Here is an 11,383-nt window from a genome sequence, read left to right as displayed (position 1 = left end):
ACAAGCCAACAAACACACCCCATGGTCATAATCTGCTTAAGGGACTGCAGTTCAGAAGGGTTAGTGTTCAATTTTCTATGATAGCCACATGCGCATTGCCTTAATCCATTCAGCCTTCCTGATAATGATCCTACACAGGTAACTACTTTTCCCCACCTTTCTACTTTATTCCCCTAATAAAATATATGAACACAAAGCATAGAAAGGAGAAGCCAAAAAATTGCCATTTTATGGTCCTGTACTGTCATGCCAAAACAGCTATTTGTGCAACCAACTTCTGTGTGCAGTGAAAAACACTTGGCTTGTGCTTCTGTCTGTATTTGGAGGAAGCACTGGGTGTAGTTAACATTTAAATTTATCTCCCTCCCTCCCAGGGACCCTAAAGGGTTGTGCTGGAAGCAGGTGCACATCACAAAATGCAAAGGGATGAGGGCAGTTGCAGGGTTGGGGAATGCCTCAGGGCACATGGCAGGCAAAAACCAGCAATAGGGGCAATAAAAGGACTTGGTCGTGATGCCATGGGGCAGTGGTTATCAGGGAAGGTCTGTCCTTCAGAGGGGAGGCGTTAGCCCTGGGAGATACAGTCTCAGCAAGCTTCATTCTTTCTTTGACTGAACATGATAGCAGCATGACGGAGACCTGTGGGACCTGCAGTCTCCCAAGGCTGACCCATGCAAACAGATGCCTTGTTGCTCTAGCAGGCACACTGAAATGCTCCAAGCTCCTGAGCAAGGGCTGTGGGAAAGGCTGAGCGTGTGCAGCCCAGCTGGAAGGCACAGAGACTGACCCAGGAGGATAAATGCGATGAAGATGTTGCATGGTACCAATGCTGAACTGCGAAGTCCTGCCTTAGATTAGTGAACATTTAAAGAGACTCGGCCGTGTCCTATAGGATTTGGTTTGACCATGGGATTTCTGTTAGGTTTTGACTACATTCTCCATTTAAAAAAAAAGACTCCTTAAGGAATGCTTTTTCCCTTTTATCTTTTCTCCCTACGCAGTGTTGTTAGAGCTTTTCCCTCCCTTCCAGACAAGTTGCTAACCTCACACCTGAGCTAGCACTGGAGAGGAAAACAGGCACATGAAGGAAGAAGCAAAGACATGGGGACCTGATGCTTTGTGCTTCTTTAGAAACATTTTGGAAATATTCCCTCTCAGCATCACCAGGCGATGAGAAGGGGAGAGGAATTCAACTGAGAACCACTCTCTTCCTAGAGGAGCTGGCAAGTTAACCAGCACTTCTGCACGAGGAGGCAGGGATGCTCAGTAAACAGTGCCGCTCAGTCCTCTTTCTGTGGCCTGGAGCCAGGGTGGCAGTGCCCTGTTTTAGGGAGGGGAGGCAAACACAGCTTTAACAGTTGCCCACAGCCAGCTAGTGAATAATAAAGCCCAGGAGTCCTGTGTGCCTGCTCTTTTGCTCATGCTGTGAATGACACCGTGCCTTGCACTGCAGAGAGTGAAAACCCACGATGTTAAATAAGTGTCCTCCTAATCATGAAGAGGACTTCTTAAAGATTCAGCTCACTACGTAAATATTTCAGATGGGGGATCTGTCCTTCGGGATGGAGCTCAGGCTCTGTCTTGTGACTCAGGAATTCTGATGGGAAGCTCAGAATTCCCCTCTCTTTCTCCTTTCCCCAGGCTCTAAAGCAAGCGCTGACACAAGGCAGGTAGTCCTTCCTCCTGGCAGAGCAGGAAAACACAGTCATGCCTGTGGCAAAAGATTTAATCTCCAAGAAAAATGCCAGCCCATCCATCACCTGAGTCCTGCGTATGCTGAAGCCAGCAGTGTAAGATGGGCCAGGGAGAGGACATGTTTCCTAATTCCAGAAATAATTTTGCATTCAAAACAATCTGCTGGTGAACTGGCAATTCAGTCCAGCCACCTAATGTAATGTCAGGTTTCCTGACTATTCCAGCACCAAATAAACACAATTGCTCCTGATGTGGGACATCTCTAACACAGGCCAAGCCTGGTTCACAAGTGGACAGAGATGGGTTAAACTGTGGAGGACCTCGGCTGGACCGAGGGGCCTGGGGAGGATATTGACCTTGACAAGATTGCAGTGTTCCCGTGAGAGAACAAGAAAGGATGAGAAGCATGCCTGGGAAACTAAGTTTAAGGAATGTGTTGACCATTTGCAGTTGTGATAAGAAACCTGAAAAAGTCACCCAATGAGGGGTGAGGAAAATAACTTCTGACAACTTTCTGACCAATAAGGGACAGACATATGTACAAGGTAACAAGTATAATGGGTATAAATTTACTAGCTTGTAGTAATAAAAAAACCTTCTTTACTTGTACTATAAGAATACGTACTTATCATTTATCCGTCTCGACCACGACAATAAACAGTAGTTTCCACTCATGGTATTTTTTCAGCTGAAGCTGTTTATAATCCTGCTGTTACTGAAACCCCCCTTAAAGTCTGACACCACCACAGAGATGCCTTCAGTGTTAACAAATCTCTCCCACAGGCACCAAGAGATGCAGTGTCAAGAGAATATCAACAGCCAAGCTCTGTAAAAATGTGCTTTCTTCAACTAGCTTTCCTGACACTGACCTTCAGACTGCACAGCTCTAGTCCTGTCTTGTGCAGGACTCATTTTTTCTTAGTTGAACAAACTTTAAGAGTTTTGGAAGCAGATGGGTCTCACAGGAATGAAGTATAGGCTGAAGTCAGTATATGTGAGTGGACTGAACTCAGGAGTATGGTATTCTCGGGCAAGGACTGAATCCCTGAAGAGCATGGATGGATTGCAGATCGAATCTGATGTGTTTGGTGATAATTTAATTTGGAGCTAAGGATAGATTGCATTGGATATGTGACACAACAGCTCTAGCTAGTACTGACTCACAGTGAAATGCCACCTATTTGTCCTCTTTGCAAGTGAATGAATTGGGTCATGCTAGTCCTGGCTAGCCTTGCCATAAGAAAGGATGCCCTGCTCCATTCCCATTCCTGTGCCCCGGTTATGGTATAATTTTGGTTACACAAACGAATCAGGTTTAGTGAATGAATTAAGAACTAACCTCCTCCCACAGGTAAAAACCCCCTGACACCTCAGACTCACCCCTGATCTTGTAGACGGATTGGTTTCGGTGGGCAGGAGTAACTGCAGCCCCATCTGACCCTTCCCATTCTGGAACAGACACCTTACAAAACATCTCCGGTACCTACACAAACCAAGGAGGTATCTCTAGATCCTCCTGCATTTGCTCTCCAGTCCAGTCAGATCTGCCAGGCACTGCCTGGCACTTTGAGCGACTTCTCTTTTGTTTAACCATAGTTTAAAATAACTTATTAACCAATCATAAAATGAACTTTTTGGTTTCTCCTGGCTCCATGAACACAGAGGTGCATGTCCTACCATAGGAGGAAGCAATGGCTGTTAAGTTTTACAGTTATAGTGGAAAGCACTGATCACAGCCTGCTGGCCTTACTACTGGATGTGACAGGCAGTGGAGGAGGTGGCTTGGCAACACATGCAGGTAGGGTTGACCGATTTAGGGGGGATTAGGTCAAGGTCCTCGTCATCTGGGATCTCATCTAACCGGTACCCATCCTTTAGCAGCTGGATGTTCAAGTCTTGGTTGATCTGCTACAGACAAAGAGACAAACAGTCAAACACTTGAGACTTCTTCTGATGGTCAGAAGAGGAAGGAGGTCCCTTATTCTGGAATATATTTCCCTATCATTAGCAGCTGTCCCATCAATGAAAGAGTCCCAGTTTTTGACCACAGGTGAGGACTGCCTTCTGTTGTTCTAACTTCTTCCAGAATAAGAATATCTAGAGTGAGATATTCCAGAGTAGCAAGTCGATACACTACTTTATTCTGGAATAATCTTTCCATGAACATGAGTCCTCATTTAAAGTAATTTAATAATAATGATAATAAACTGACAGGCAGCTGGGCAGTCCCCCCTCTCAGTCTGGGGCACTATAGCAGTTGAAAGGTGGTAAAGCCTCTTGGCTTTTTGTAATCTTGGATTCAAGTGCTGTCTAGCCAGATCTGGGTGAACAACACTTCATCAGGGCCCAGAGATGGCCCAGATCATTTGATCTGGTCCTTGCTTTTGGCCATTTCTCTGCATTTCAGAGGTATTTTGCCCAAGGAAGGGATACAAGGGGGAAGAGTTCCCAGTGGTTTGCGTGCAGAATGGCTGCTCAGCACCCTGGATGTAAAATCAGATCCCGTAGAAGCAGTAGCCAGAGTCTGAACAACTAATTCACAAGAGAGCTTGGGAATACATTGAGAAACAATGCAGAGGGATTAACAAGCCTGAGCTTCCCTGCCTTTTCTCTTTGAAAGGGCAAGAGTTCATATCTGCAAGTCCTCCCTGGAATTTTTTGGTGCTCCAAGTAAACACGCACTGGGTGACCCTGACCCCCACAAGAACTGGAAATCACAGCACACCCTCAGAACCTTTATTTGTATCCTTGGCAAGTAGACGGTTGCTGAGCTGCCGTGACAGACAAGTTGATGCTTTTGCACCACATGGGCCAACACTGCAGGACTGAGCAGAACTGGGAAAAGCTTGAGTGAAGCCAAAGGTATCTGTGAAAACAGCCGATGGGCAGATCTGTGTCTGTGCCATGGAAGTGTGGGGACGGAGCCAACTGGATCACCGGGGAAGAAAGAAACATGACACAGTTTCTGCCATGGCCCTTTCCAGGCTCACAGAGTCTACACCACTGGTAAATTCCTTGTGGAGCTGTTTCTGGCAGCACAAGGCCACTCTAAGTTGTTTCTGGCTGCTCTGTTATTAGCATTAATGGCAAGGATAGCAGGAAAGAGTATAACTCACCTCAGCTGATGAGTATCCCGAAGAGGAATATCTGGACATGTCAAAGTCATCATCACTGCAGGGAAGGACAAGATACAGCAAAGAAGGAAACAACAGTTAGAGACCTGTATTCCCTGGTTAGCCCTATCTTTCTCGTGCCGTGAAGCTGTACTTTAGGCATAGAGAAGTTACATCAAGGGAGTCTGGAGAGCAACTTTCATCTGTGACCCTCAGACCTTTCCATCAAAGTGCTCTTTACTCACGTCTCTTCCTACTTGTTTACACACACAGACTCATTACAGCATATGCCAAAGGGCACAGCAAGGAAGAGTGCGAGTGGCCTGCAAGAGCAGTTTCAGCAGAAATTAGCTTCAGTGCTGCACTCTGGCATGAAAACTTGTTTTCACCGTAATATATATCATCTTATTAACACTTTGCATACCTGTCCGTATCCAAGGCTACCAGTGGCTTTTCATCTGGACTCTGATCTAATGATGAATAGCCCTTATTGGGAACGACGAGCCTGAAATAATTAAATGTTGTCTGTTAACCACACAGTAAAGCTCAGTACCACACATAGTCTAGAGCAAAGCCATATGATAGTTAGGCTTTCCCTATTTCACTTCCTTGTAAGTCCTCCCTTATCGGTGAAGACATTTAAATGGCTGCAATTTAGAGGAAGCAGACTGTGTCTCTGGGTAGTTCAGAGCAGTTTCACAGGGATGAACACTGGACATGCCTTGGGAACACACTCCTCCCTGGAAGAAAAAACAGTTGGGACACTCCACACTTCATTCTGGTAAACCTGTTCAGCTAGCATCGCTTGTCGTATCAGATTGCTCATTTTTGTGTTGCTGCTTTTTTTCCCTAGCAATAAGTACATGACACTAGCAATAAGTAAATGGGAGAAGGAGGCTAGGGGAAGGCAGAGGCTGGGTGCTCCTACTATTCTACTATTGGAAATCAGGGATTTGGTCGTTCTGCATGAGTCCCTACCCAGCCCCCACAACACAGCACTTTTGAGGTCTCACTCCTAAATTTAGTAATATGAGAAATATGAGCTGATGGGTGCAGCGTAAGAGCCTAGTCAGACTAGCACTTTTTAAATCCCATTATTTTATAATGACTTTCACTTCATCAGAAGCATTACAAAGGCTGATGATGACTTTGCACCTTTAATTGCCTGAGAGAGTTTGTGTAATGGAATACAGGCTTCAGAGCTTCTAGGATAAGGAAAATACGTTAATTCAATGGTATCCAGTTCACAACAGAGTTCTTTCATCCACAAAACTGCACAAAGACTTTGGTTCATATTTAAAATAAGATCAACCAAACCAAGTAAATGGAAGAAGATTCTACATTCAGCAGGTGGGAACAGTAAGAGTGATGAAAATCTCCTCATTCAGTGGGTTAACTCAGGTTTTCTCCCAACTGAAGATCTGGTCTTTAACAACACACAATGATGCACAATAATGCTTCACTAAGAGTTTAGAAACTATAAATCTAAAGATGATAATCCATCTCATCCATGCTCCAATGGCACTCTAACCACCTGCAATGTTCTTCCGCTTCTGCTCAGAAAATTTCAGGAAGCCATTACAATTTTAGCAATACAAAGGCCTGCAGGCCTAGGGAGAGTAAAATATATCAAATGTTATCACAAAGCAGATGTATAGGCTCACAACTAGTTGTATTTTCTTATTGTGTTCATTGAAATGCAAGATTAAAGAAATTAATTTCAAAACTGATGCAGAATTTCCAACCTGCAGCACCAGGGAACTGGAGAAAATGGGATTCACCTGCAAAATTCAATTCCTCTTCCCATAGCACTGAGATGCTGCTCCTAAAGCATGTAGGAAGGAAGTCAAGCAGCAAGATGTCTGGAACTAAAACTGAAGCTGTGATCTGGCAGCAGCAGCTTGCTTACACACATATCATAAGTACTGACTTCCATGCTCGCTCTCCAGTTTTTAAGTCAGTGCTCCATATATACTCACTGATGGTTGTTACTATATCATGAGTGAACAAAGCACTATCAGGGGATCTAGGAGAAGAGCCCTTTGTGGTGCTATTTAATTGATTAAAAAAAAATCACTACTACATCTTTTTCTTGAGAAGTGTCTTTTTTCTTAATAACACAGAACTTCATTTCTTCTGCAACAAACAAAAACTGTGATAATGTCTTTGCCCCTGATCTAAATCTTTCCCTTGCATCCTGATTGTCCTTATTTTTGCTTCCCACTGTCCTTGGAACAAAGCCAGATTGCAGTCATAGCTGCTTTCATCCACAGGTGTCCTAGTATGAGTTTCTTGTCTTGGCGTTTTTGCTCACTTACCATGAAATATGTTATGACAAAATCTGAGTTTAGGTTATCCTCAGAGTGGGCTACAATATCTGGCTGTGCAGAAGTGGTGCGGATGGTGTTGTAGGCTCTGCCTGTGCTCATAGTGAGTATGCCAGCATCACCCCAACCTTGTTCACATTTTATTTGCTCTTAGGGAGACTGAGCATGTTATGGATTCAGAACCTTTCACCTCTAAGGCTGGCTGTGCCCCTGCCCCAGAAGAAGACCGAATAGTGAAGGCAACCTGGTACTAGAGGCTGGATGTCAGAAATTCATACAGATAATACAGAAGAACAGAAGCCTTGGGGAAGGAGGAGGAGGTGGAGTAGAGACTAGGAGAGGCAATGTGGTTTGCCTGAATGAAGGAAAACATATTTGATGAGGAGAAGAGCAGAACTGTTAAAAAAGTGGAAATGGCTTTAGCTTATTCTCCTCCTGCAGAGACCAGAGGAAGCCAACAGTTCAGACTTAAAGAACTACCATAACCTGGACATTTTGCAGTGTATCCCACTGGAGTATCTCCCATTGTACTGCAGCCATTATCTTGTGAAAAGAAGCTGCTTGAACAAGCTTGTGCCATTTCTGCCTTCCTGGGGTTGCCCTGTCTGTGGCAAGACAGACCAAACCATTCTGAGGTATTACTAGGGCTGTGCTTGTGGCACTGCTTGGTTCCCAGAAAGCCAAGAGAGCTGGGAGATGAAGAGACATGGGCCAGCGAGACCCTGTGCCAGACACCTCCCAGCCATATAGGAACAATAGAGCTTGGCTACATCTGCTATTAAAGCAATGGCTGCAAACCTATGTTTTGCAGATTCCAAGGGATGCTTCTAAAAGCTGTGTGAAAAGTAACTAAGAAAAGCAAGTCTACTGCCAGCAGGCTTTGCTTGGCTGTGGAGGTGTCCACATATCCTCTGAACAGTGCTCAGGTGTCCACAAATGGAATAAAACTGAGCTGGCTGCTGAAAAGCTTTTATCAATGGGCGTCACTGCTCTGCCCTTCCCCACCCAAATCACTCTTGTTTCCATTGGCAGCTCGGAAACAGCAGCCTCTCCAAGAAGTCACTAATTGTACAGGTAGGCACCTGTACTTATCCCATCTTCTCTCCCTTACCATCTTCCTCCACTAATTTCAGTGTTTCTAAATTTCTCAAGCAGCAAATCTGCTACCATTCCTCTTGGGAAGCTAGTGTGCAGCCTATTGCCAAAAGAAATCAAGTTTTTCCAGCTTGTATTTGGAAGACAAGAAGCATGGAAAAGCCAGCTGAGAGCATCTGCTGAATTTCTTGCTGCCACTAAGGGCCTGGCTCCTTTATATGGTCTCAACAACCAAACACAGAGCAGCGAGCAATGCAGTATATTCCAACAACATCGCAAGGGCTTACAAATAAAACTTGACAAAGTCCTGGCATGATTTATGACTATTGTGGGCTTTGGGAATTAATGTGAACAAGGAACCTCATCTGTCAGATGTGTTGCATACAGAGAGGCTCTGACCTGCAGCTCCTGTTCTACTTAATATATGGTAATCCATGCAACTTTCTCATTCATCAATAAACACCCAGCATTCATGCAGATTCTGCTGTCATTCTAAGTGAGGTCCTCCACTAAAAACTGCCACCTTTCTAGTAGCTAGCTCTTGCAGCACGTTTGGCAGTAGGCGAATAGCAATGAACATCATCCTTGCCCATCCTAAGGTCATTAGGGATTGCAGCTTAGAGCACAGCCGAGTGCTTTTCCAGTCCTTTACCTTGTTCGTGCCATCACGTTGTTCTTCTTGGGCTGCTGATTAACTGGGCTTCCCATATTGCCATTCTTCAGGGAGCTCTTCCGAGCCAGCTCCCTCTGCTTCTCTGCATATGGGATACAAAGGGGAAAAGCAAAATTAGGACATCAACCTGGCTGGCCGCCATACAGCTGCAGAAACCCAGATTTGATAGCAGCAAAAGGCATAGCAGAATTAATAGCAAAGGACATGAGCTCTCCATCTCCCAAGCAGGGTGTCATGGTTTAACCCCAGCCAGCAACTAAGCACCATGCAGCCGCTCACTCACTCCCCCCCCCACCCAGTGGGATGGGGGAGAAAATCGGGAAAAGAAATAAAACTCGTGCGTTGAGATAAGAACGGTTTAATAGAACAGAAAAGAAGAAAATAATAATGATAATGATAACACTAATAAAATGACAACGGCAATAATAAAAGGATTGGAATGTACAAATGATGCGCAGTACAATTGCTCACCACCCGCCGACCGACACCCAGCTAGTCCCGGAGCGGTGATCCCCTGCCCCCACTCCCCCCAGTTTATATACTAGATGTGGCGTCACATGGTATGGAATACCCCGTTGGCCACTTTGGGTCAGCTGCCCTGGCTGTGTCCTGTGCCAACTTCTTGTGCCCCTCCAGCTTTCTCACTGGCTGGGCATGAGAAGCTGAAAAATCCTTGACTTTAGACTAAACATTACTTAGCAACAACTGAAAACATCAGCATTATCAACATTCTTCGCATACTGAACTCAAAACATAGCACCGTACCAGCTACTAGGAAGACAATTAACTCTATCCCAGCTGAAACCAGGACACAGGGACACTGCAAAGGCCAGACGAGCTGTGTCCCATTGCCTCCAAGGTCACCAGGGGCTAAAGCTAACATACCCTGACTCATAGCAGCTTGTTGACAACACCACACTAAGATGGTCATGGAGCTTCTGGATGAGAACCAGCTGGGGCAAAGAAAGGACAGAGACCTTGCCTCTATCTGCACCTGGTTGCTGCATGGACTCTAAGACTGTGCTTTGTGCTGGGCAAGGGAATTTATCCTTTTACTTTTTCTCCTCCTACTGAGGCTGCCACTGAGGGGCCCAGTGGGGATAGAAAAGTGTCTCCATCAAAGCACCACCATTTAGCGTTAGTCCAGCCTAGCTTGACACCAGGCCTGTGTTATTACCATTTTCCTGGACAGCAACTCAACAGACTAACACACCCCACAGCAGAAAATGTTGCTGTCTCCCTGCTTCTCTTCCTGGCAACCTGTGATGTACCCTGTGTGTCTTTCTCTTTTATCTCACATTGATTCTTGGGAGCTCACTTGCTTTGTTTAAAAAGTGAAACATTTTGCAGCTGTATTTTTAAACAGTATTTTGTTTGCTTAAATTTTCAGAGCTTGCTCTACTCACTGCTGAAATGTACCTTAAAACTTGGACAATACATCGAGCTTGCTTTGTGTATTCAGTGCAAGAAGGGATTTAAATTAGCTTCTCATTTAGGAGAGACTATTTCTCTTAATAACTTCTCACCACAGGATCACAACTAGAATTCTGGTCTAAAAGCTAAGCCTTCTGCAGGTATGCAGTGTTTGTGCTGTATTAATACATCCCTGCCTCCAGTAGGGATAGGAGCCCATGTATGATGGGTTACCATATAAACTGATATTCAGTTTTCTCATTCAAAGTTTCTTGTGGGAAATCAATTGGGTTGAGTTAGCAATTAGCCACAAAAGTTGAGCTAACTGCCCCAATCTAATCCTGCAATGCCAGGCAAGGCTTGCAGGGAAAAGCCAAGCAGGTCAGGGCTGGTCAGGCAGAAAAGGGGCTGGTTAAAAATGTCCTCCAGAGTGTGAGAAAATGTTGGGAACTATTTTTGTGCCATGCCTGAATAATAGGGGTTTACCAGACTGCTGGCCGGGAAACCTGAATAGTGAATTTGTTTTGCTTCTGCTTCCCCTGTGGTGTGTGAAATGTGCTGATATTTTTTTTTACTCTTGCAGATTGTACTCCCCTTGGAGAGAAAAGCACCTTTTCCCACTTGTCAAGTATTGTCAAGTAGTCAAGTATTCCCCACTGGACTTAGATGAGACCTGCGTTCCCGCATGTCTCCCCCAGCCTCAAGGCCACTGCTTATTGGGGGCACGGTCCCACCAGTGAGGATAGGCATATTTTGTCCTCAGCACTTGGCAGTTTCTGGCACTGGCTATGAAAAGGCTTTCCATGTCCAGGACTGCCTGTGCTGCCTGCAGCATTCCAGTACGTGCAGTGAACTTCCAGGAAGGCAACACAGCTTGATGGAAAAATCAATGTCAACCCTACAAAGCTACCTAACTCAGGGCAACTCTTGGGCACCGGAAGAATGAGGAAGGGTTGTTAACAGGCACTCCCACCAAATACAGAGAAAATGGAACATACAAGAACAAATGAAGAAACAGAACACTGTGATTTCCAGCCATTGGTTATTTTGTGTCTGGTGAGTTTCCT

The 11,383-nt window shown here is 45.0% G+C and overlaps 1 protein-coding gene across 5 annotated transcripts in view; it reads right to left on the bottom strand.

Annotated features, from left to right (window-relative positions):
- Nucleotides 1-2,354: 2,354 nt before the first annotated feature.
- Nucleotides 2,355-11,383, bottom strand: part of LOC121232794 (protein FAM219A-like) — a 177,612-nt gene continuing 168,583 nt past the window's right edge. For 4 of the 5 annotated variants that reach the window (XM_041121262.1, XM_041121259.1, XM_041121263.1 and 1 more), the window contains 4 exons: nucleotides 8,883-8,985; nucleotides 5,233-5,313; nucleotides 4,812-4,866; nucleotides 2,355-3,603 (listed from right to left, as the gene is read on the bottom strand). In XM_041121262.1, the coding sequence (XP_040977196.1) occupies nucleotides 3,445-3,603; nucleotides 4,812-4,866; nucleotides 5,233-5,313; nucleotides 8,883-8,985 (398 nt within the window). In that variant the 3' untranslated portion in view covers nucleotides 2,355-3,444. The remainder of the gene's footprint in view (nucleotides 3,604-4,811; nucleotides 4,867-5,232; nucleotides 5,314-8,882; nucleotides 8,986-11,383) is intronic. The other variant, XM_041121260.1, reaches the window with a different exon arrangement.

The sequence above is a fragment of the Aquila chrysaetos genome, chromosome W (assembly GCF_900496995.4).
Source record: "Aquila chrysaetos chrysaetos chromosome W, bAquChr1.4, whole genome shotgun sequence".
Classification (NCBI taxonomy): domain Eukaryota; kingdom Metazoa; phylum Chordata; class Aves; order Accipitriformes; family Accipitridae; genus Aquila; species Aquila chrysaetos.
Note: the sequence above shows the minus strand (reverse complement) of the source record. Positions and strands in the feature narration are given on the sequence as shown.